The sequence below is a fragment of the Oncorhynchus mykiss genome, chromosome 16, assembly GCF_057628025.1.
Source record: "Oncorhynchus mykiss isolate SJ-2025 chromosome 16, ASM5762802v1, whole genome shotgun sequence".
NCBI lineage: Eukaryota > Metazoa > Chordata > Actinopteri > Salmoniformes > Salmonidae > Oncorhynchus > Oncorhynchus mykiss.
In genome coordinates, this window is record NC_143037.1 from 41,730,001 (window position 1) to 41,757,667 (window position 27,667).

At 41.2% G+C, this 27,667-nt stretch overlaps 1 protein-coding gene across 1 annotated transcript in view; it reads right to left on the bottom strand.

The window, feature by feature from the left end:
• Window positions 1–6,382, bottom strand: part of LOC110491928 (fidgetin like 2) — a 31,128-nt gene extending 24,746 nt beyond the window's left edge. The window contains exons 1-2 of the mRNA XM_021565801.3: window positions 6,230–6,382; window positions 2,319–2,478 (exon numbers count right to left, since the gene is read on the bottom strand). Of these exons, the coding sequence (XP_021421476.1) occupies window positions 2,319–2,343 (25 nt within the window). The 5' untranslated portion in view covers window positions 2,344–2,478; window positions 6,230–6,382. The remainder of the gene's footprint in view (window positions 1–2,318; window positions 2,479–6,229) is intronic.
• Between the last annotated feature and the right edge of the window lie 21,285 nt (window positions 6,383–27,667).

Consider the following 27,667-nt stretch of genomic DNA (forward strand, 5'->3'; position numbering starts at 1 on the left):
GGTCCCTCCCAAGATTTAGTGTATTCTTAGTGTTCAACAAGCTTTCTCTGCCCTTAACACTGTTCTGAACACCTCCAAAACAAAAGTCATGTGGTTCGGTAAGAAAAATGCCCCTCTCCCCACTGGTGTGATTACGATCTCTGAGGGTTTAGAGCTTGAGGTAGTCACCTCATACAAGTACCTGGGAGTATGGCTAGATGGTACACTGACCTTCTCTCAGCACTTATCCAAGCTGCAGGCTAAGTTAAATCTAGACTTCCTCTATCTTAATCACTCCTCTTTCACCCCAACTGCCAAACTAACCTTGATTCAGATGACCATCCTACCCATGCTAGATTTCAGAGACGTAATATATAGATCGGCAGGTAAGGGTGCCTCTTGAGTGGCTAGACGTTCTTTACCATTCGGCCATCAGATTTGCCACCAGTTTTCCTTATAGGACACATCACTGCACTCTGTAAACTGGTCATCTCTGTATACCCAGCGCAAGACCAACTGGTTGATGCTTATTTATAAAAACCTTTTATGCCTCACTCCCCCCTATCTGAGATATCTACTGCTGCCCTCATCCTCCACATACAACACCCTTTCTGCCAGTCACATCCTGTTAAATAGCTAGCAGACAATTACATTTAAAGAAAGAACAAGAAACTGAATTTCACAACAAATACTTTAGTTTCTCTAATTGCAAAGTTTGTCCAGGTTAAATTCCAATCAGCACACTCCCACAAACACCACAATAAATACTACCACTCCTCAACATACTCCAGATTGCTAGAAAAAGGATTTATTCCAAGCTATTATGAAGTAATACTTTTTAAATTGGCCATTTTGTTCGATTTCGACCTCTTTTCTTGTAACTGTCATGCCAATAAAGCTCCTTTGAGTCGAGTTAAAGAGCAGGGAGAAAAGGAGCTCTTGAAATGCAGAGAGAAGCAGCGGCCCCATGCTGGCAGCCAAACAATGCTTTTGTGGAGAGACAGAGAGGCAGAGAGGCGGAAGAGTAGAGAGGGAGAGAGCGAGGGAGAGCGGTAGAGAGGAGGAGAGGCAGAGAGGCAGAGAGGCGGAAGAGTAGACAGGGAGAGAGAGAGGGAGAGCAGTAGAGAGGAGGAGAGGCAGAGAGGAAGAGAGGCGGAAGAGTAGAGAGGGAGAGAGAGAGGGCGAGCGGTAGAGAGGAGCAGAGACAGAGAGTCAGAGAGGCGGAAGAGTAGAGAGGGATAGCGGTAGAGAGGAGGAGAGGCAGGGAGGAAGAGAAAGAGAGAGAGACTATTTGCACATCGTTATAACACTGTACATGGCCATAATATGACATTTGAAACGCCTCTATTCCTTTGACACTTTTATGAGTGTAATGTTATCTGTTCATTTTTTATTGTTTATTTTACTATTGTTTATCTATTTCTCTTGCTTTGGCAAGGGAAACATATGTTTCCCATGCCAATAAAGCCATTTGAATTGAACTGAGAGGCAGAGATGTAAAGGGGAAGGGAAACAGAGAGTGAGAGAACAGAGGCAGAGGGAGAGAGAGAGAGAGAGAGAGAGAGAGAGAGAGAGAGAGAGAGAAACAGAGAGAGAGAGAGAGAGAGAGAGAGAGAGAGAAACAGAGAGGGAGAGAGGGAGAGATTAAGGAAAGCTTTGACTATGTACATATTCAGTGAGCATAGCTTTGCTATTGAGAGAGGCCGCCGTAGGCAGACCTGGCTCTCGAGAGAAGACAAGTTATGCGCCCACTGCCCACAAAATGAGGTGGAAACTGAGCTGCACTTTCCTAACCTCCTGCCAAATGGACACGTCAGTCATCAAGTCAGCGTTAAAGGGAAAGAGAGGGAAGGGGAAGAGAGAGGGAGAGGGGGAGGCAGCAGTGACCACTGTGGTAGCCTAAACTCCGAACCAGAGGAGGACTGACTGAGGTTTGTGAAATGACACTGTCAGAACCACAGGGTTTCTGCTGCTCAAGCCATCCCCACTGTAACCTCTTCTCTCTCTTCCTCTTTCCTTTCCTTATTTTCCTCATTGTGATGGAACGTTAAGACAGGGCCAATGTTCGACCGTGGCCAGGAAAGTAACACTGAGTGCATTCAGAGTGCACTAGAAGGTACAGGCAGCTGCTGGAGCCAACAAACTCAAACCCTTTCATAACTAGCTTCCTCTTCTGTTTACAATTACTGTACAGAGTGAAAACCATACCCTTAGATTGTTTGAGAACACCTGAGAATTCAAAATCTGCTCAGGTGGCAATGTAGTGTACTTACTACTGATATGTATCACGAAAAGCAGTGTACTTACTACAATATAGGTGATAAGTGTAGGGTACTTACTATAGGGGACAATAGGACTCAGCATTCTGTGGAGCTGGTCTCAGTTAGGAGGAGAGTGGGACTGTGAGAGAATTGCAGGAGCCAGGTCGAGGTTAGCGTCTGTCCGCCTGTAGTCCATCACTGGGGTTGGCTGCTGGTACTGACACTACTACACCCAGCCCTGGAGAAGGAGAGGAGAGACAGCTACAGACCAGTTACAGCTGCACAATGTCTCTGTACGAACATGCACACACATGCACAAATGTACGCGAGCAAGCACGAGACCAATTAAAAAGCTAAACACACAACATAAGTTGAAAAATTCCTTCACAAGCAAAAGACAAAACTAGCAGCCTACAAGTCGAAGAAAAACCCAAACACACACGTGCACACTCCCACAGGCTGTCTCCCAAATTGAGGCACACACACGCACGCATGCATGCACACACACACACACACACACACACACACACACACACACACACACACACACACACACACACACACACACACACACACACACACACACACACACAAGGTATTCATTAGACAGAGACAGGCAGGAAGGGAAACAGAGCATTAAGCTGATTGTGAGGCTGTGGCCATAGCTTTAAAGAGGGATTTCTTAATCTGACTGCCTCACAGAAAGACCCAGAATACCACTCCTCTCTGTGCATTAGCTGAGACCAGTTGAGGCTGAGATGCACAAAACTGCTCTGTTGCTCTGTAGGTTAGCTAGGGCTGTAAAGATTGCATTTCTAATGAGCCTAAACACATTTATGGCAGTAGAATTAGTCCAAATGATGAGGAGAAACAACGGTTCCTACAACAACGTTTGACTGACAGCACATGTTCGATTTTAACTGACTTGTTTCACAGATTTTGGATATACTTTTGATACAAAATGAAAGACAACTCACAATGCTGCTATGTTCTAAGAGTACTCAAAAATACAATCCCCCAAATGTATAAAACACATAAAACATTTGAAGACAGACATTTTAATTTGTTGCTCTTTTTTTTTTTTTTACCTTTTTTTTTACCTTTAAAAAAGGGAAGTAATGTATCCAGAAGAATTGTATTTTAATCCTGTTATTTATATCTTTATTGTTTCAATATGACTTTAGCTTCTCTAACAGCCCCAGGACAATATCAGGTCACAGAGAATTAAACAGATAATACAATGCCTTCAGAAAGTATTCACACCACTTTACTTTTGACACTTTTTGCTGTGTTACAGCCTAAATTTAAAATGGATTAAATGTAGGTTTTGTGTCACTAATCTACACACAAAACCCTATAATGTCAAAGAGGAATTTTGTTTGTAATTATTTTTGGAAATGAATCAAAAATAAAAAAGCTGAAATGTCTTTAGTCAATAAGTATTCAACCCAGTTGCTATGGCAAGCCTAAATAAGTTCAGGGGTAAAAATGTGCTTAACAAATCACATAATAAGTTGTATGGACTCATTCTGTGTTCATTAATAGTGGTTAACATGATTTTTGGACGACTACACATCTCTGTACCCCACACACTCAAAGTAAGGTCCCTCAATTGAGTCGTTAACTTCAAGCACAGATTCAACCACAAAGACCAGGGAGATTTTTCAATGCCTCACAAAGAAGAACACTTATTGGTAGATGTGTAAGAATTCGAAAAGCAGTCGCTGAATAACCCTTTGAGGATGGTGCAGTTATTAATTAGGCTGTGGAGGATCAATCAATACACCCAGTCACTACAAAGATGCAGGCATCCTTCCTAACTCAGTTGCCGGAGAGGAAGGAAACTGCTCAGGGATTTCACCATGAGGACATTGGTGATTTTATAACAGTTACAGTGTTGAATGGTTGTGACCTAAAACACAAGGCCAAATCTACAGTGGAGCTGCTTACCAAGACAACATTGAATGTTCCTGAGTGGCCTAGTTACAGTTTTGACTTAAATCGGCATGAATATCTAGGGCAAGGCTGTCTAGCAATAGAGCCCCTCACTGGATGTGCCATAACACCCATAACACCTAGTGGTCAAACAGGGAAATGGTTCCAATCGTTTTTCCACCATTCATTTTTTCCCATAGGGAATTTTAGAAACACTTATAATAAGGGCTGTGTTTCTTGTAGGTTTAACCTGGTGTGACATTTTGATTACCATGTAAATCTCTCTCGGACAAGGTGACTTTTATCAATATATTAGGCTCTATTTACTCTCAGATTATAAAATGCTAATTGGCATCAAAGTAGACATCATGCAAGACTACAAATCCCTGCAAGCCATCTCTAGCTGACACCTTTACTAACAGGTATTGTGTCAATTTAAAACTTGCACAAGGACAGTTCACAGAATTGCCAATTTATGAATTACTACATTTAGCTAACATTAGATAGTTAACCCAGAGGTTCTTACCGTTGTCTCGATTCGGCACTCTTGTCCAGATCATCATGGCATTTGTAGTTCTTTATGACAGCCACGTTAGCAACTAATTATCGTTCCATTTTGCAGGGGGGTAAATACAGGCAAACATCTTGATAAAAGTAATCTTGTCCTAGAGAGATTTACACTGTTATCAAAACGTCACGCCATGGTAAGCCTGCACGAAACACTGCCCTTATTTTAAGTGTTTCTATAATCCCCTATGGGAAAAATGAATGGTGGAAAAACGATTGGAACCATTTCCTTGTTTGACCACAAGGTTTTACGGGTATTTTGACTCATACTATGGTACTCTATGATCAACAACCAACTTGACAGAGTTTGAAGAATTTTAAAAAGAATAATGGGAAAATATTGTACAATCCAGGGTGCAAAACTCTCAAAGACTTACCCAAAATTACTCACATCTGTAATCAATTGCCAAAGGTGTTTTTGAACATGTATTGTCTCCGGGGGTGAATAGCCTTCTAATCAAGATATATTAATGGTTTATTTTTCATAATTTTTTAAAATAAATGTTTCTTCCACTTTTACATTCAGAGTAATTTTGTGTGGATATCGGGGGAAAAAATGACAATTCAATCCCACTTTGTAACACAACAAAATGTGAAAAAGTGTGAATACATTCTGAAGGCCCTGTACATAATCACGCCAAACACCCTATGTCAGGTCTCAAACATTGCACATATTTGAAGGACTTGGATCTCAAAACCTAATTCACACATTCCACAGACTATTTCAAAGCAGCTAGAAGATACTAGGCTAAATATAGAAAAATGTCTGTTGACAGTCAGAATTAACATACCCAATTTTATATTACAGTCATGCTAAACCAATTTTTTTAACAACTTAAAAATACAACATTCCATGAATATCCAAAATCTGTACAAATGTGGATTTCAGCATGTTTCATGAATCCAATGAAGAGCATGAAACTCTACGCACAACAGTAAAACAATTACCATCCAATCATATGGAAGTTAATATTATGCAATAACCACAATATGGCACAACTATCCCTAACCTACAGGCTACACAAGAGTTATTCCTTAAGTGGGTTTAACTGATTTCACTTCTCCTGGCACACACATCTCTAAATTTGCTTTTTTCCCCACACATAGACTAATTTCTAAAAGCAGACAATTGCTTTGCACGGTTCTATAAATAGTATTCAAATCTATAAACAGTGCAGGCAATGACAAAGAATTATAGAAAGAGATATAGAGAGGTAAGAGAGAGGGCAGAGAAACACACAGGGTCTAAGCAGACGGACAGATAGACAGAAGATCAGGAGGTGTTGAGGTTGGGGGATGTACATAGTGGCCAGTGGCCAAAGACAAGTCAACACTTCCTTCACTTCACTCATTTACAACTCTAGAGATAGGGCCAAGTCAAACACACAGACAGCAGCCGCCACCTACCACACTACAGTATAAACACAACACAGTGCAGCCACGACACTACAACACACTGAGACAGAGGAGAGAGAAGCTGTTCTTACCTATTCATGCCAGCATGTACTCTTTCTAGCAGATCTTAATCAGCAGTTAGATAATCCTGTGGAGCAGAGAGCAGAGAGCAGAGTGTGTGTTCACTGCTAGGCTTTTTTTCCACAACTCAACTCTCTCTCTCTCTCTCGCTCTCGCTCTCGCCCTCGCTCTCGCTCTCACTCTTTCTTTCTCTCTCTCTCTCTCTCTCTCTCTCTCTCTCTCGCTCTCTCTCTCTCTCTCTCTCTCTCTCTCTCTCTCTCTCTGCCAGTGACAACAGAGTGCACACACAATTCCCCTCCCCCATTGCTCCCATCCCCCTCTCCCCTCTCCCCTCTCCCCTCCCTCCCTCCTTCCCTCCCTCCCTCCCTCCCTCCCTCTCTCTCTCTCTCTCTTTATGTTAAAAGTATTTAGGCAGGGCAAGAGAGAATGAGAGGGGGCAGAAGGGAAAGGGGAGTTGACCAATCATGCTTGAGAGAGAGGGCTTGTATTCTATAGCCTTTATCCCATATAGAGAATGAGAGTGAGAGAGAGAAGGATAGAAGAAGAGAAGAGGAGATGAATGAGTATTGGAGGGAAATGACCAGATTGAGTTTGGCCCCATGAGAATTAGTTAGGGGTACACACTCAGAAAAAAAGGTGCCATCTAGAACCTAAAAGGGTTCTTTGGCTGTCAACATAGGAGAACCATTTGAATAACCCTTTTTGGTTCCAGGTAGAACCCTTTTGGTTCTGGGTAGAACCCTTTTGATTCCAGGTAGAACCTTTTTGGGTTTCAGATAGGATCTCTTCTACATGGAACAAAAAGGGTTCTCCCTGGAATCAAAAAGGGTTCTCCTATGGGGATAGCCCAAGAACCCTTTTGGAACCCTTTCTTTCTAAGTGTAGGGGGGTAAGGGGGTATGGATAGGGGTTGAGAGGGCAAGAGGAAAAAATATTACAGATTTAGGTGGAAACACTCTCATTTGCAAATTTGTTTTACTGTAGTACCCACACAATATTGTAACTAACTAGCTCAACAGTTGTCGCTATATGTAGAGGACATAATGGACAGAATGTTAAATGGATGTGATGTTGATGACGTAAGCTGTTCCTGTGTTCTGGGTTCCATCCCCATGGTCACTGGTCAGGTGATGCTGTCCCAGTTTATTGCTGCTCTTACTGGCAGTGAAGTACAAGAAACACCAGCACATTGGTATTCTCTCTCTCTCTCTCTCTCTCTCTCTCTCTCTCTCTCTCACTCTACCCCTCTCCCTTTCTCTCCTCGCTCTCTCCTTTCCCTCTCTTCCTCCTGTCTCTGTCTCTCCCCCTCTCCCTCTCTCTCTTAGAGCACCAGCTGTGTGTCTGTTTTTAGTCACACCAAGGGCCACACGGCCAGCAGGACTCCTCCTGTTACACACAGAGACTGAACTCCTCTCCTCTCAAACACATCCATCCATCCACACCACGTTACTGCACAATGTATCTCCTGCCTTAAGCCTTGCCTTACTGCATGACACACACCGACACTGACACCGGCATACTGACACAGACACCGACACACACACTGACCCCGACACACACACGCTGACACACAACGATGCACACACCATGCATACCTACACCAACAAACATATAGTGTGATAGAAGGGGATACAGTAATCTCATGCTTCATCATGCCTTTAACATGGACAGTACTTGACAGTACTGCGTTATTGTGAAATGGCATTCATCACAGGACATTGTGACATTGTGTGTTCATCATATGACATTGTGACATTGTGTGTTCATCACATGACATTGGTCCCCCTGGCCTCATTATACAGGCCAATTTGTGTTTGACTCCCAACATGAACCTTGTAGCCGGTTAAAAGTAGGCTTCCCCTTCAAAGACGTGACCTGAGTTCTATTGAGAGCAGCTGGAGTAGTCAGTTAGCACAGCTCAAATTGGAATGTAGGCCAAGAAAGTCCCAATTCATTTTCTGTTTGAAACAAAGTAACCTCACAAAACAACCTACTTACCAAAGCTGTACCATAACATTAGGCAGACAATGCATTCAAATGTCCATAGCATACCATTTAGGTATGAAGCAATGTATGTGGTATGCCAGTGTGGATATTGAAACATAACCTTCTGTTTCTCCACTGGCTGAGCTGATTCCACCTCTATAGTGCTAAAAGTCGTGGTTTGGTGGATTGGTGAGGATGTTGAAAACAGAGCATTGCCTCTCTCCTCTCCTCCTCTATAACTCTATCCCCCCCCCCTCTCTCTCTCTCTCTCTCTCTCTCTCTCTCTCCTCTTCTATCACTCTATACTCTCTTCTATCCTTCCATTCTATTGCCTTCACAGTGCTGAGGCTGCAGTCTGGACACAGGCAGCATGCTGAGCCCAGCAATACTGGGGCACAAAGGAGGGCTATAGGCTACTTCACAACAGAGACAAGAGAGAGAGAGAGAGATGAGAGATGGAGAGAGAGAGACGCCAGTGCAGACAAGCCGGTGTGTGGTTTGAAAAAGGTAGTTTGACAGATGACAGTCCCCAAAAGTCCTCACCTCACAAGTCAGCACGTAACACAATAGTATGAGACTGCTCTGAATTCCCCAGAGTCGGAAAGCGCTGCTTAATAGTCAAGCCATTATGAAAGGGCAGGGTTAACTTACTGTTACTGTCGTGGAAAATTTGAATCAAGTGAGAGAGACATTGTAATTTCTTCAAACAATCAATCTTTATTATCAATTAAGAATTGCAATAATGGAGCTGGCCAACGAACCACCTGTAGGTGATTCATTGAGAGCCCAACCTTACAGAGGAATCATGGGTCTTATATAGGCTGGTTCCACCCCTCCCCGGCAGATCAGGGCATCATAAGCTACCTTGTTTTCTTCTTGAGGCTATGTGTATCGGGTCATAGTGCACAAACAAGTGATAAGGTTCCTTTCTGCTGATAGAATTGCAAACAGTGCTCAAGCCAACCTCTGTTCACCTCATATCTCCACAGCTGTGCCGTTGAAAGATTATGAAAAGAACAGGATGGACCGAAGAACTGTGGTCACTCTCAGAGGCTCTTTGTCTTATGTGCCGCGTGGCCAAGTTACTCGGAGACAGAAGATGACTTTGTAACAATACAGATCATTATTGCTCCTCAAGTTTATCTCTGTCCCAAGCCGCCCCATGTGTCCTTGGCCATACATCTCAACCTGCTGCAGGGAGCTAGAATGGAAACATCCCTTTACAGAAACACAGCATTAGTAGAACAGAAATGTCTTACTATTGTTAACTTAAGCATATAATTGTTAACTATTAATATTAAACAAATCAGGTAAATACATCGTTTTTCCTCACACATTCCCCTCTCAACAAACTAAGTTTCTTTCATACAAATTTAAGGGTACAAGTATTACAAAATATATTTAACTTCTTAGGGCTAGGCCCCTTTTTTCTCCACTTCCTGTCTGAATGACTTGCCCAAAGTAAACTGCCTGTAGCTTAGGCCCTGAAGCCAGGATATGCATATTATTGGTACCATTGGAAAGAAAACACTTTGAAGTTTGTAGAAATGTTAAAATAATGTAGGAGAATATAAATCAATAGATATGGTAGGAGAAAATCCAAAGAAAAACCAACCAGATTTGTTTTTGAGAGACCATCCTCTTAGAAATTTAAGAGAAGGGTCATAATGAAAATGAGCTCCCTGGATGTAATTCCTATGGCTTCCGCAGGGTGTCAGCAGTCTATGTTCAAGGCTTGTAACTTCAAACAAGAATAAGAAATATCAGTTTTAGTAGAAGGACACATTCTTGGAAATTCGTGTTTGCATGCACCATGAAGACATTACGCACCTGTTAAAATTGGTTTCCTATTGAACATACTTCTTTCCATAAGAAATATTGTAGTTTGATTACATTTTAGGGTATCTGAGGAGCAAATCAAAACGTTTTAGACTTGTTGAAACAAAGTTTTGGGGTAGATTTTCGGATTCCTTTCTCTGCATGTTGAACGAGTGGATTACTCAAATCGATGGCCCCAACTAAACTGACTTTTTGGGATATAAAGATCGAGTTTACCTAACATAATGACTATGTTATAGCTTGGTCCCTTTGGATGACAAATCAGAGGAGTAAATGAATATTTAATCGTTATTTGTGAATGTATAAAACCTGTGCTGGTGGAAAAATATTTTGTTGAGGGGCGCCGTCCTCAAACAAAAGCATGGCATGTTTTCTCTGTAATAGCTACTGTAACTTGGACAGTGCAGTTAGATTAACAATCATTTAAGCTTTCAGCCGATATAAGACACTTATATACAGTGCCTTGCGAAAGTATTCGGCCCCCTTGAACTTTGCGACCTTTTGCCACATTTCAGGCTTCAAACGTAAAGATATAAAACTGTATTTTTTTGTGAAGAATCAACAACAAGTGGGACACAATCATGAAGTGGAAAGACATTTATTGGATATTTCAAACTTTTTTAACAATTCAAAAACTGAAAAATTGGGCGTGCAAAATTATTCAGCCCCTTTACTTTCAGTGCAGCAAACTCTCTCCAGAAGTTCAGTGAGGATCTCTGAATGATTCAATGTTGACCTAAATGACTTAATGATGATAAAAACAATCCACCTGTGTGTAATCAAGTCTCCGTATAAATGCACCTGCACTGTGATAGTCTCAGAGGTCCGTTAAAAGCGCAGAGAGCATCATGACGAACAAGGAACACACCAGGCAGGTCCGAGATACTGTTGTGAAGAAGTTTAAAGCCGGATTTGGATACAAAAAGATTTCCCAAGCTTTAAACATCCCAAGGAGCACTGTGCAAGCGATAATATTGAAATGGAAGGAGTATCAGACCACTGCAAATCTACCAAGACCTGGCCGTCCCTCTAAACTTTCAGCTCATACAAGGAGAAGACTGATCAGAGATGCAGCCAAGAGGCCCATGATCACTCTGGATGAACTGCAGAGATCTACAGCTGAGGTGGGAGACTCTGTCCATAGGACAACAATCAGTCGTATATTGCACAAATCTGGCCTTTATGGAAGAGTGGCAAGAAGGCCATTTCTTAAAGATATCCATAAAAAGTGTCGTTTAAAGTTTGCCACAAGCCACCTGGGAGACACACCAAACATGTGGAAGAAAAGGTGACGCTACAAAGTATTAACTTAAGGGGGCTGAATAATTTTGCACGCCCAATTTTTCAGTTTTTGATATGTTAAAAAAGTTTGAAATATCCAATAAATGTCGTTCCACTTCATGATTGTGTCCCACTTGTTGTTGATTCTTCACAAAAAAATACAGTTTTATATCTTTATGTTTGAAGCCTGAAATGTGGCAAAAGGTCGCAAAGTTCAAGGGGGCCGAATACTTTCGCAAGGCACTGTATACATAAATATTTAAAATCCATAATATATATGATTATTTATTTGAATTGCGCGCCCTCCAGTTTCACCGGAAGTTGTCCCGCTAGCGGGTCCCCTAGCCCCAGTTAAACAAACAAAATACATCCTTCTGGTGCCTGACATTTCATCCATGGTAAACAACCTTCCTTTGGGTTGCTGAGTTTAACACCTTCTTTATCAAAACACAGACAATCTGGATAATAATAAAACCCATAAAATGAACATCACACACAATCTTCATTACAGCAAATGGGACAATCATCCCGCTGACAATGAGCGCAGATGTAGGGGTCAGGGTGATGGAAATGTCCATCTCGTTTAGAACCCTTCCTACACCAGTGACAGAGACCCCTCTTTGGGCACTTTGTACACAGTGTGGAACATGAGCTCTACATCTGGGTCCTTATACTCAGGATTGTGGTCCTCATCAGAGATGTAGTCAGGAATAGGTCAGGGAAATCATTCAGTTTCCAAATCATAATTAAAACCCAATTAATTATCCAACCCAAATTTAGAATGACATTTCTCAGTGATTCACATTGGTTCTATCACTCAAAGTTAAAACTCTCAACTTAGCACACATCGGTACAAGCAGATCACTCCACGTGGACGCCTGTCACACTCCTGAGAGAGAAGGCATGAGAGAACAGGCAGTTGATAGCATCAACTGGATACTGTGTCCAGGTTTCTGGCTCGGACTCAGGTCTCATGATATAGGTGGTGAAGGACCATACTGAATGCCATTTTCGCCATTAGAGCCGGTTAGAGTTCACACTGTTCACAGTCAAATTTTCCCTTTCATGCATCTAGATACCATCTGTGGTCACATTCTGCATAACCTCGAGAGAGGACAGATCAGAACAACAGTTTAGTTTAGGGCATTTCTGATCCAAGAAATCCATACAAATGATTTACTGCACGACAAATTATTACTTTAAAGTGTCTAAGACACATATCAAAGAGAATAACAACACATAGTTGAAATCGTATTTTAATTGGTTTATACTCCCCCCATCATATCGACAACCTCACTGCAGAGTTACAGGGCCAGCAGACCCAATCTAGTGAGATTTATATTAAAGCAATACAGAAACAGAACAAACAAAACAAACAGCAATACACTTCTGAATATATCCTTTGATACACTTCTTCCTTTTACAGGCAGGCATGTGAACCAAACAATCTGCATATTTAACCAACAAGCCTCTGGGGACTGGTAATTCCCCCCGTTGACACATGACTCACATTGTGATTAATGTGTAAAAAAAAACAAGACTGGTGGTTAAATAAAAATAATAAAAAATATGTATCCCAATAAGGTAATAGTAAAATAGACTAGAGACAGGGGACTGTTGATAAAAGAAACTCAGCAAAAAAAGAAACATCCTTTTTTCAGGACCCTGTCTTTCAAATATAATTCGTAAAAATCCAAATAACTTCACAGATCTTCATTGCAAAAGGTTTAAACACTGTTTCCCATGCTTGTTCAATGAACCATAAAAGAAAATGATGAACATACACCTGTGGAATGGTCGTTAAGACACTAACAGCTTACAGACGGTAGGCAATTAAGGTCAGAGTTATAAAAACTTAGGACACTAAAGAGGCCTTTCTACTGACTCTGAAAAACACCAAAAGAAAGATGCTCAGGGTCCTGCTTGAATGTGCCTTAGGCATGCTGCAAGGAGGCATGAGGACCGCAGATATGGTCAGGGCAATACATTGTAATGTCTGTACTGTGAGTCGCCTAAGACAGCGCTACAGGGAGACAGGACGGACAGTGGCAGACCACGTGTAACAACACCTGCACAGGATCGGTACATCCGAACATCACACCTGCGGAACAGGTACAGGATGGCAAGAACAACTGCCCAAGTTACACCAGGAATGCACAATCTCTCCATCAGTGCTCAGACTGTCTGCAATAGGCTGAGAGACTGGACTGAGGGCTTGTAGGCCTGTTGTAAGGCAGGTCCTCACCAGACATCACCGGAAACAACGTCACCACACCACCCACTGTCACTGAACAAGATAGGACTGGCAAAAAGTGCTATTTTCTGATGAGTTTTGTCTCATCAGGGGTGATGGTCGGATTCATGTTTATCATCGAAGGAATGAGCGTTACACCGAGGCCTGTACTCTGGAACCGGATCGATTTGGAGGTGGACGGTCCGTCATGGTCTGGGGGCGGTGTGTCCACAGCATCATCGGACTCAGCTTGTTGGCATTGCAGGCAATCTAAACAGTGTTCATTACAGGGAAGGCATCCTCTTCCCTCATGTGGTACCCTTCCTGCAGGCTCATTCTGACATGACCCTCCAGCATGACAATGCTGGAGGGCAATACTGTGTGTGATTTCCTGCAAGACATGAATATGAATGTTCTGCCATGGCCAGTGAAGAGCCCGGGTCTCAATCCAATTGAGCACGTCTGGGACCTGTTGGATCGGAGGGTGAGGGCCAGGGCCATTCCCCCCCAGAAATGTCTGGGAACTTGCAGGTGCCTTGGTGGGAGAGTGGGGTAACATCTCACAGCAAGAACTGGCAAATCCATAAGGAGGGGATGCACTGCAGTACTTAATGCAGCTGGTGGCCACACCAGATACTGACTGATAATTTTGATTTTGACTCCCCCCCTTTGTTCAGGGACACATTATTCAATTTCTGTTAGTCACATGTCTGTGAAACTTGTTCAGTTTATGTCTCAATTGTTGAATCTTGTTATGTTCATATAAATATTTACACATGTTAAGTTTTCTGAAAATAAATGCAGTTGACAGTGAGTTTTGCTGAGTTTATAAACTTATTCCTAATCATTAGTGTTTACATATTACATTTCACATCTCACCCAATTTGTCTAGGCTCTCTAGGTGAGGGTGATCAGGCTCCACTAGAAAGTCAGAACAAAGGTCAGAGGTTAGACCCCATTAAGTGAGTGTTTCTCTCCCCTTTCTCGCCCTCCGACTCAAACTCATTATTTGAAAAAATGTCTAACAATTCATGCATTTTGTATACCAGTTTTACATAGTTTTTTCCCCGTACATCTCTTATCAAAATAAATCACGTGATCAAAACTCCAGAAAAAAAAACTTCCAGAAATTGAATTTGTGTTCCCCTTAAGGTACATCCTCTCTAACCTGTAAAAACCCCACTAAAACCAAATGAAAAGACCCAACACAATACATCAAACACCCTATTAACACTATTGAGAAATATTCATAACAGGTGGGTTGTGTGTGTGTGTGTGTGTGGTAAAACATAGGACAAAAACAAAAAAATGGCCTTTACGGACAGATCTGGGTACCTTTATACTGAATAGAACTACATAATTGCACCAACTGCTCTCCCAAGGCAACAGCCTCGGGAAACATTTCAAAGGGAGAGATAAGGACACTCCATCCTCTCCCAAAGGAGAAAATACAAATTTTGTTCAATCTTTAAAAAAATCTAATTTCAAAATTCTAATTCTTACTTTCCATTTTACTTTCCAATTAACTTCCCATTTCCTTTCTTTCCCACTTTCTTTGTTACTTTCACTAACTACATACAGTTGAAGTCATAAGTTTACATACACTTAGGTTGGAGTCATTAAAACAAACTTTTCAGAATTTTGGATGACTGAGGTGTCGAAAGTAAACTGCCTGTTACTCAGGCCCAGAAGCTAGGATATGAATATGAATCTCTCCGTCTAATATTACTTTACCAGGTGAACAATGCTAGACACAACAAAACATGATAACTTCTGTTAACAGGGAGGCCTCCCTCCACTCTTTAATCATTTCTGTTTTGATCCACTCCAGCATTTACTGTATATACTATAACCAATCTCCGTTGGATATTCATTATTTGCTTCACACTCATTAAATGTCTATTATTTTACGATTAACAGGTAACGCGCCAAATTTATAAAATACATGGGCCAATTTCAGAAGAGAAAATACAAACTTTGGAGGCAGCTTACTTTCTAAAGTAGATCTTGAGACTAGGTTTCTTTCTGATTATAACTTTCACTATAATTGGCCTGTCACTGTCCCCGTACTTTTACTAAAAGTGATACGGAAATCTTTTTCTGAGACTATTTCCCAGAACCTGTAGCAGGGGTGGGAAACTCCAGTCCTCGGGGGCCTGATTGGTGTCACCCTTTTTCTCCATCCCTAGTGAACACAGCTGATTAATCAAATTGCATTCTAAACTGAAGATCATGATTAGTTGATTATTGGAGTCAGGTGTGTTAGCTGGGGCTGGGTTAAAACTGTGACACCAATCAGGCCCCCGAGGACTGGAATTGCCCACCCCTGCTGTAGACAGAGATACAGTTAAAGCATTATACGACTATCAAATTATCCATAAAGGGACCAACTCAGAATATTTTTTTCCAAATCAAATCAAATCAAAGTTTATTTGTCACGTGCGCCGAATACAACAGGTGTAAACCTTACAGTGAAATGATTACTTACAGGCTCTAACCAATGGTGCGGTAAAAAAAAGGTATGTGTGTGTGTGTGTGTGTGTAGGTAAGTAAAGAAATAAAACAACAGTAAAAATACATTTGAAAAAAGAGTAGCAAGGCTATATACAGACACCTGTTAGTCAGACTTATTGAGGTGGTATGTACATGTAGGTATTGTTGAAGTGACTGTGCATATATGGTCACGTCTACGTTTTGCTGTGCAAGTTTGTATGTTATTATTATTTCCATTATTACTTCATTATTACTTCTCCAGTAATCGATTATACCCATATACCATTTAAAAAATATATATATATCTTCACAGAATCCATATATAACGTTCTAAATCTTAGGTGCTCACGTCAGCACCACTCCATGTGCATTACAACGACACTCCGCTGCTACAAAGCCGCCTTGCAACCACACTACCCCCCGGAACCCAAAGACTTTGGTTTCCCGGATGCTCCCTGCTGGTCATCAGAATAATGTGCCACACGTACCTCGTGATATTACTGTGATGGGCAGTGATGGCCGGAGTCCCTAGATAACTATTATACATAGAAACATATTCTCCAAACGCGTCCTTCTTGGATCTTAGGCAGGTTCCATCTGCTCACTCTTGGAGTGTACGTCTGCCCTGAGTACCCAATGAGGGTTACTCCTGTGCACAGTTTACCCAGGTCCTTAGGAGCGGTCAGCATCCCATCCTCTTCCACGACATTCTGGGCGAAAAGTGAGAGAGACTTTGTCATTTCTTCAAACAATCAGTCTTTATTGTCGATTAAGAATTGCAATAATGGAGTTGGTCAATGAACCATTCGTTGAGAGCTCAACCTTGCAGAGGAATCATGGGTCTTATATAGCTGACACTAAAAAATGCTTAGTCATGGCTGTTTCCCCCACTTCCCCCGGCAGATCAGGGCATTATAAGCTACCTTGTTTTCTTCTTGTGGCTATGTATATCGGGTCATAATGCACAAACAAGGGATAACGTTCCTTTCTGCTGATAGAATTGTTAATAGTGCTAAACCAGCTGCAGGGCGCTCGAGTGGAACCATCCCTTTACAGAAACACAGCATTAGTAGAACAGAAATGTCTTACTATTGTTAAGCATATGCTTGTTAACTATTAATATTAAAGAAATCAGGTACACACTTAATTTTTCTCTCACATTACTGTTAACGCTCAGAGGCCTGCTTCGGAGTGTTTGGCTTAATGGCCATAGAGATATGAAGCCAAACTAAAGCACTGTGTCAGGCTGAAAATGACTCCTGAATAGATTAGAGGGTACAGGTCAACATTCTTATGTTATGGTCTCTTACTGCAGTTCAACTCAACACCTCTACAGCAGGTTGGCTGAATTCTCTCTGAACTGTGTTAGCGGGTCAGTGTGTGTGTGTACTGTGTGTGTGTGTGTGTACTGTATTTACGTGTGCGTGCGTGTGTGTTTGAACTGTGTAAGCAGGTCAGCTGGCTTAATCACCCGGGATCTGATGAATAATGGTATATTTCATTTGGTTAGATGGAAACCTGCAAGACAAGCACTGCATACCATGTACTTCCATTGGCTGATTAGCCTATCTGGGCATAACAATATGTCTATGGTGTGGTTTCTCATTTGACATAACTGGACAAAGAGCTCCTAGTTGTGGATGACTGGAATTGTAGACCTAGCTGGTTTAAAGTGTGGTTTCTAATCTAAGATGGCTGTGTAATATAGGGAAAGATCTCCAACTCCAATCTCCAACAAATAAAAAAAGAGTCGTCTTTTTGGCTACAGACAACAGCTGAGCACCAGAGGGGCTGGAATAATGTCCTGCTTTCTTCCAGGACTGTCCCAAAATAAAAGTCACCTATTATTAGAGCTGTGTGGTCGGGAACTAACAGAGAATGACCTCTGAGTCTGACCAACCCCCCCCCCCCCCCCCCCCCCCCCCACTGATTGTAACTTCCCATGCTTAGAACCCTTTAATGCTAGCAACTAAACATCCCTACTGGCCATGCCTCAAACTGGTCATGCTTCAAACTATTATAGCTAAAGACTATGCACTGTGTGATCAACTCAATTATGTTTATTCAAAACAACACGTTTTGAAAATATACAAGGTGTGAAACCATAACTTACGTATTGCATTTAACCTGAAGCAAACGGTGTGTGTGTGCATGCAATTGTGTGTCTATATGGGGGGGGGGGGGGGGGGGGGGGGGGGGGGGTGATAATCAGTTCCAGGCTGCTAGGGTTGGGTGATATTATTTCAATAGAGCTATGCAGGCGAGTGCTCGGGCTTTACCAGAGTTTAGGGTTGGGGGGGGGGGGGGGGGGGGTTGGTGAAACCCTACCCCAACCCCGGTTGCCCTGCCCAGGGCTGGGTAGTTAAGGGGGGTGGGGGTGGAGGGGAGACACACACACCACATGCACACACACACACACCCTGTAACACACACACACGCATGCACGCACACACAGGAGGAGGAGAAGGAGGAGGATGAGGAGGAGGGGTGGGTCATTGGGATTATTGCTGGGAGGTTCAGCTGTTTATTATTCCAATTCTATCTCTAACAGCTGAAAATGGGAGAATGAGCACTGTGCCCGGAGCATGCCTGGGATCAATGCAGTGAGGTTAAACCCTGTGGTGCAGCTCAACAGAGCACAGAGAGACGACTTCAGATACTGACGCAGCACTACGCACTGTGTGTGTCTCTGTTTGTGTGTGTGTGTGTGTGTGTGTGTGTGTGTGTGTGTGTGTGTGTGTGTGTGTGTGTGTGTGTGTGTGCGTGCGTGCTACAGGCTCAGAAGAGACACACATCAGAGGTCACTAACACAACTTAACAGACACATCAGATTTACTGCTGCCTAAAGTGATAAGGGTGGTTCACAGATTGATGCCCATAGCTTAGCTTTACACTTCTAATAGATGACAAGCATATAAAGAGGTGGTTAGCTTAGTTGGTTACCATAGCTTTATTTGAGGTTTTCTTTTCTCATTGAAAACATAGGCAGTAAAGTTTATGGGCAGTGGCGAAGTTTCAGGGGATATGTTGGTAGCATTTCATGAAACGTTATAGACAAGCTATGGAGAGAAGAAAGGTTTCTATGGTTTCTTGCTTTTCTTTTTTTATCTCGCTGGCAACCGTGATGTTTAAAATGGCCGAGAGAGAATGATTATCCATGGTTACAACGTAGGTGACTATCTGTCAAGGAAATATATAATTCCATAATATTCAATTCAATTAGCAGAACAATGATGCCCATTGCCTTGCTGCACCCACACAATGACTATCTCTATATTATTTGTTAGTTTGAAGATGCCAATGGCGTTGGGATATTTTTAAGATGTCCATGCACGTTGTTAATGTGTAGAGGGACATGTGAGTCATGTGACACAGAAGACAGGGAAATCTGAACGATCCATGTCATGCAGGCATGCAGTTTGGGGCCTGTGTGTGTGTGTGCGTGTGTGTGTGTGTCATACAGGCATGCAGCTCTGGGGCCAAAGAAACAGGTCCACACCTACAACGGTTACCCATGTTAGATTTAGATTTAATGGCCCTCTGTTTCAGGAGACAGGATAATTCTGTCATGGGTTTGGCAATGACAAAATGCTATTGGAGGAGTTTTCTAAAGCTGAGGCCAGTGGTATAAAGAAAATCCCTGGTCATTCCTACTGCCTCTGATTTGGCGGACTAAGTAAATACAAATGCTTTGTTTGTAAATGATTGCCTAAGTGTTGGAGTGTGCCCCTGGTGATCCGTAAATTTGAAAAACAAGAAAGTTGTGCCGTCTGCTTTGCTTAATATAAGGAATGTGAAATGATTTATACTTTTACTTTTGATACATACTGTAAGTACATGAGCAATTACATTTTCTTTTGATGCTTAAGTATATTTAAAACCAAATACCTTTAGATTTTACACAAGTAATATTTTATTGGGTGACTTTTACTTGAGTCATTTTCTATTCAGGTAACTTGACCTTTACTCAAGTATGACAATGTGGTACTTTTCCCACCACTGGCTGTAGCTGATATCAACAATTCAGTTTGTGTGTGTACAAAAAGTTAAAGACTAATCTAATCTAATCCACTAGCTACTGTGAAGACTTACCCTTACACTCCCTCTGAGTGCCTCCACAGCCTCGACGCTCAATTAATTGAGTTGTATTAAGTATTTCCCGAGTCCTACAAATAATGAAAATAAAGGATGATCAAACATTAGAACTGATGCAAAATAGGACCTTGCTTACCGAGGGGACTTGTAACTTGACACCACAAGTCACTGACTTTCATTTACAAAAACGCTTACTAAATTAATATCATTTCCTGGAATAATATCATGCATTTATTCACTGTGGTCAGCTACAAATTGCATGAATTTATTCATGATTTCTGACAGACATCTTTCTATGGATTCACTCTCATGACCCAAAGGCTAAACAATGACTTTCAGAACTTAGCTAACTCATTTTAGCCAGCTCAGCCTACTGAGAACTTTCTGCCAGCTATCCCTTACAATGCCGCATGATGTCAGGAATAATATCATGGGGAATGCATTCACAAGGTGTTTGGTAAGTCAGATAGAGATAGACAGACAGGCAGACAGAACAAAGTGTGTTCAAGCAAAACACAACCAGCATCGGTCGGTTTTCATTACTCCACAGTATTTGTCACTATAGAACTAGCACATACTAGCTACAATGGTTGCTTGCTTATATTCTTCACACGGAATAGGGGTTGGCAATGGGATTTTGTATTCTATTATGAACAATTACAAACATCCCAGCAAAACAGGAACATTTCCAGGACATTAACTATGATTCTCATAAAGTTCTACTTAAGGTTTAAGGTGATACAATCTGCTGATTTAAATCTATTTATTTTTCTTAACATTCACCAAAAACTGTATCAACTACCCAGTGGTGTGAAGTACTTAAGTACAAATACTTTAAAGTAGTACTTAAGTCATTTTGGGGGGTATCTGTACTTTACTTTACTATTTATATTTTTGACAAATTTTACTTCACTACATTCCTAAAGAAAATAATGCACTTTTTACTCCATACGTTTCCCTGATACCTAAAAGTACTCATTGCATTCAGAATGCTCAACCAGGACAGAATTAGGGCACCTATCAATATAACACTTTGTCAACCCTACTGCCTCTGATCTGGCGAACTCACGAAACACAAATACTGTGTTTGCAAACGATGTCTGAGTGTTGGAGTGTGCCCCTGTCTGTCCATAATTAAAAATAACAAGAAAATGGTGCCGTCTGGTTTGCTTAATATAAGGAATTTGATGTATAGCAGTTACTTTGACTTTGTACTTTTACTCAAGTATGACGATTGAGTATTTTTTCTACCACTGTACTTAAGTACATTTAAAACCATATACTTTTAGACTTTTATTCGAGTAGTATTTTACTAGGTAAGTTTCACTTTTACTTGAGACATTTTCTGTTAATGTATCTTTACTTTTTCTACAGTATGACATTTTAGTATTTTTTCCATCACTGCAACTACCACAGAACATTCCCCAAAAGTTTGTATGTTTGTATAAAACATTTGCATGATGTTGCGAGAGCCTTCCTTTAACACATTAAATATGTTCTTTAAAGGTTCCCAGGATGTTTCATTAGGTTGTGGGAACATTCTGGTGGGAACACAATGTTCCCGCAACCTAATGAAACATTCTGTGAACATTTAAAGAACAGACTAAATGTGTTCTGGGAACATTCTAGTAACATCAGGATGAATGTTTTTTGCACCCTAAAAGAAACCTTGTAGAATCATCCAAACAAATGGACAGTTTTGTGTTTTGGGAACATACTGTATCTTTTTTGATTTCCCCACATTGTTCTCACCAGACTCTTCCCACAACCTAATAAAACATTCTGGGAACCTTTTAAAGAACTGATTAAATGTATTCTAGGAACGTTCTTGCAACATCAGGCAAATGTTTTATACAAACATTTTATAATAATCACCATGACTGGACAGTTTTTGTGTTATGAGAACATTTGTTGTGACCCAACGAATGTTCTGGGAACCTTCAGAAACAATGTTGGTTTGCTGTGATGTTGAACAGAAAAATAAGGAAAAAAAGAATTGCCTTCATACCAATCGTCCCATCTGAATGTGTTGGAGTAGACCAACATACTACAGAATATATATATTTTTTAGGAATTGTATTTTTAAGAATTAAATCAATTTCTGATCAATTTCCCAGAAGTCTTCTCTGGCCTGGAACCATCAGTCATGGTGATGTATGCGTCCCAAATGGCACCCTAATCCCTATACAGGGCACTACTTTCAACCAGGACCTATAGGACTCTGGTCAAAAGTAGTGTACTATGTAGGGAATAGGGTGCCATTTGGAACACAGTCATCACCATGACTGATGGTTCCAGGCCAGAGAGGACTTCTGGGAAATTGATCAGAAATTGATTTTATTCTTAAAAAAACAATTTATATCTACACAATCTAACAGATGAATAGATCCCTCTACTCCGCATGGGAAATCAATGTGGGTCAAGAGAAGGAACGCAGGCAACCAGTGAAAAGCAATATCCAGGGATATGGTAGTATCTTACACACACGCGCACGAGAGAGAGAGAGAGAGAGAGAGAGAGAGATCACTATATATGACAGATAATGGGGTGGGTGTGGGTTGCAGCATCCACAATATTGGAAGGACTGGGACAGTGGGGTAGATACAGGTAACTATCAAAATAAATGAAACACTTGAGTAAATGATGGATACAAAGTATATTGAAAGCAGGTGCTGGTTCCTCAGTTAATTAAGCAATTAACATCCCATAATGCTTAGGGTCATGTATAAAAATGCCCAGTCGTCCATTATTTTGGCTACCATGGCTAGAAGAAGAGATCTCAGTGACTTTGAACGTGAGGTCTCAAAGGAGCATAGAGTGTTTAAGGGCGTGTGTGTGTTTCTCAGTCACCAGATCTCAACCCAATTGAACACTTATGGGAGATAGTGATGGGCATTCCGGCTCTTTTCAGTGAGCCGGCTCGTTCGGCTCAGCTCACCAAAAAGATGCAGATCTTTTGGCTCCCAAACGTCTCTTTAAAAATTATATATTTTTTTTCAAGTCAAACAGTTTGCGATAGTTTGACTATGATTGGTATTAAAACAATTCTAATTTAATGATTAAATGAAATCACACTCTATCTTAACCACAATTTATGAAAAAGAATGCTATTAAACATTTGCATTTGCATTAAACATTATATAACCAAAGGGCATATAAATCTAACCCTTCAAATGAATACAATCTGAACAGCATAATAGAATATTGCACAATATCAAAGAAAAATAAATAACATTTTGCAAAACTGCAGCATCCCACAAATTGAAATAAATGTAAAAAAGAAGGATGCTATTACACATGTGCATTTAAAGTATAACTTTTTTAATGTATATAAACAAAGTGCAAATAATTGTAACTGTCACGTTCTGACCTTTATTTCCGTTGTTTTGTATTTATTTAGTATGGTCAGGGCGTGAGCTGGGTGGGCAGTCTATGTTTGTTTTTCTATGTTTTGGGGCATTTCTATGTTTTCGGCCTAGTATGGTTCTCAATCAGAGGCAGGTGTCATTAGTTGTCTCTGATTGAGAATCATACTTAGGTAGCCTGGGTTGCACTGTTTGTTTGTGGGTGATTGTCTATGTTGATGGCTTGTTTCAGCACAGTCCGTATGATTAGCTTCACGGTTGTTATTTTGTTTACTGGTTTTGTATAGTTTTCAGTGTTCACTACTTTCTTTATTAAAGATTGACCATGGACACTTACCACGGCGCGTATTGGTCCTCAGATCCTTTTCGCCTCTCCTCTTCAGATGAAGAGGAGGACGGCCGTGACAGTAACAATTATCAACCACTATCACTAGCAGGCCCGCTAGTTTCTCGAAGCTCCGGTACAGCTAGCTTTACAGTTGGGTGCACAGTTCGCATATGTCGGTGTAGCTTGTGCGTTTTGGCAAATTCTACACTGTGCTCTGACATTTCCTACATTATTAAAATGCATCCAAATGCTACTGTGCTTCCGACTCATTTTCCAGCTGTTGTTTTCACAGCTGTCCTTCCTCTCTCTCCTCGGCTGCTAAGTGTGTGACTGTGAGTGAGTTGGCTCGGCCCTCCCTCACGCATCTTGGTGTCTGATGGTGTCTGCGTGTCTGATTGACAGGAACAACAGGTGAGGCTGTTAGTCTAATCAGACAATCAGAATGAATGTGTGCGCGCTTGAGCATTTAGGCCTATATTATTTTATAAATTGTTTAATTCTATTAATTTAAATATTTTGATTATTCATATCTTTAAAAAAAAAAATTGTATAAATAGATTCGGCTCTTCTGACGTTCACCTACAAGAGCTCTTAGAGCCGACTCGTTCGCGAATGACCCATCACTAATGGGAGATTCTGGGGTGGCGCTTGAGACAGAGTTTTCCACCACCATCAACAAAACATCAAATTATATCATTTTTCATTGAAGAATGGTGTCACATCCCTCTGATAGAGTTCCAGACACTTGTAAAATCGATGCTAAGGTGCATTGAGGCTGTTCTGGCCCAACGACCTACTAAGACACTTTATGTTTGTGTTTCCTTTATTTTGGTAGTTACCTGTAGCTATTAGCTAACTCCAGCCACTTTAGCCATGCAAATCATTAAGCATTCCATCGCAGTACATATCTCATTGTGCTCTAATCCCTTGTTAGAGCACCACTCGTCCACTCTGAAATGGGAATGGGAGTTCTTAATTTCCCTATAGATTGTCACAGCAGCCAACTGTTCTTATTTAGTCCCTCCACTACATCCATCAACAGAAGTGGGAGCTATGGTTGATGATTGTGTCATGGAGGTGGTTTGATGAGGCTTTAGCTCAGCAGTCTAACACAGTCAGTTGTAGAACCTAGGGCGTTTGCGGTGACCATATTACCGCTAGGCAGTCAAATTCCACATGACCGTTTAGACATGGTAATTAGGCTTCTCCAAGCTCTGATCCTGCTGATGGACATTAGTAGCCTACCAAACTTTATTGTCCCTCTAATCACTCTGACATCAATGCAAATGGGTTTGAAAATCTAATCAAACACTTCATGAGAGCCCATGAGCTCATGTTGCGCAACATTTCTATAGTCTATGCAATTGCATGAGAAAACAGAGTGATGGCCTCTACTAAAAAGAGGAGGATTCCATCAGATTTCTATAGGCTAGGCCTAACATATTTCTTTCTCAACTTTCCTAATTTTAAGCACATTGTTTATCTTTACAACAGGAGTATAGCCTACCTGGCTGGCATGAAAATGAACCAAGGGAAAAGCGTCCTCCATTCGCCATTTAAGCAAATAGATTACATGTATTTTTTCCCGCTACCCCTGTTTCCTGACAGGTGCATGATAATGGTCCATTCTAAATCAAAACAAATTTCACACATATATTATTTAGAATGTGTAAAGACAAGATTAAATCAGGAATAGTCTGATGGGTGACAATATTAGCCTATCACATGTGAATTATATATTATCACTTGTGAATGATGCCCATTATAAGAAACAGCTTTTTTTTGCGACTTTTTCTAATTATACTCGCACACCTCATGTAGCCTAGCCCATAGGTCTATATATTTTGATAATCAATCAATCAATCAATCAAATATCGGCTGATGTCACAAAGTGCTGTACAGAAACCTTTGTAGAAGAACCTGCATTGTTTGGGTTTGGATAAGGTTTGTATCACAACAAAAGTGACCAAATACATTCTTAAAATTGAGCACATTAGGCTGCTTTACAAGGGTTTTTATAACGACACAGGGCGAGACCCAGATGCAGAAACAGGAGGCAGATGGTTCGAGTCTCTGATATTTATTCAAATACAAGGGGCAGGCAATAGGGGCAGGCAATATGCAGGCCGAGGACAGGCAGAAGTTCATTAACATGGTCAGAGTCGGAAAGGTACAGGGCGGTAGGCAGGCTCGAGGTCAGGGCAGGCTGTATGATCAGGCAGGCAGGCTCAGTGACAAGGCAGGCTAAAAAGGTCAGAACCAGGAGGACTAGAAAACAGAGACTAGGAAAAAACAGGAGCACGGAAAAACATGCAAGTGGGCTTGACGAGTCAAGACGAACTGGCAACAAACAAACAGACACCTGGAGGGGGGTGGAGACAAGCACAAAGACAGGAGAAACAGATCAGGGCCAACTTTAGAGGCCAACTTTAGAGGCCAACTGGCATACATAAGCAGCGTGTGAGTTTCAAGTTTGGGGAAGATAATCACCATGAAAATGCACCTTTATAATAAAACCATCACGTGCATAATCGCATTTGTGGTCACTTTCGATGTGTTTTCCCACTAACGTAACATTTGCGCTTATAGCCTACTGCCATATGCGCATTGCTGCGCTTATAATGTGGAGAAAGAGCCTAATAGTTTATCAACATTTTAAGCTAAATGTTCTGATCAGTTGCATCAGAACATTGCATAAAAACAGGTTAGTGGTTGTATTAATTTGGGATATATTGCATGCCACAACTGTCCCAGACTATGTTTGGAATATTTCTTTCTTGCACAGAATAGAATAGGTTGACTTTTGTACTATAGGGGATAGCCCATTGGCTAGTGCTTTGGCTGTTCATTTGGCTTGCTCATCTTGTCGTCTGACGAAAAGTAAATGTGGACAGTTCTTCAATATGAACCTCGGAATTGGATAAGGACGTGTGCAGTTGCGTCCCAGATGTCTCTGTCTTCACTTGTAGCCTGTGAGAAAGACCCAATCACGTGATGGAGAGCCATGTGACTTGAGAGGTGCTTAGGAGTGCCCAGCACCCCGGGCCAAGGGCACAACGGCCACTGGCCGCAAAATACATGGATTTGTTAGGGGGCATTACAGCCACAAAGGGGATGCCGGCACGAAATTTGAGACATTAACAACTGCTTGTCAAATTGTGAATGAGAGACTAATGTGTACAGCCTGCACAAAAAAAAAAAAAACAGAGCTCATGCCTTTCAAGCAACTTTTTCAAATCATCGTTAGAGTCGCATCATGCAGCCTTACAATGTATTAAACATCAAAACATATAGCCCAACATTTGTCGAACAACTAAAGTTACATTAATAACTTAAAATTAATCATATAGGCGTACCTGTCTTTGTTAACCGCTCAACACAGAATAGCCGCATGTGCTCACTCCCTCAAATCGTTTGGAGAAAATATCCTTTCTATTTTATTCAGCTTTGTTCAATTATATTTTTCATACAGTAAAATAATATGAAATAATGCCATGGAATTCTAAACAATGGAATTCTAAACAAATCTTGTACACTAAATGTAGCCCACAGCCATTTGGCATAGCCAGATCAGAACCGAACATAAGGACAACTCAGAGTATGCTACTCTGATCTTCTGAAATGCACTACATTTTCTTCATATCATGCTTCTTTTGACCTGTCTAAAATAAATCATGGATTTATTGTGAAGGTGTAGCCTATATTACATGGATTTATTAGACTTTTTAAAATGTAGATGTTCCACAGGTCTGCACCAGTGGCTTGTAAGCTATGTGTGGAAGCCAGGAAATGCTAAATGTGTTTATATTAATTAACGGTCAATTACCGT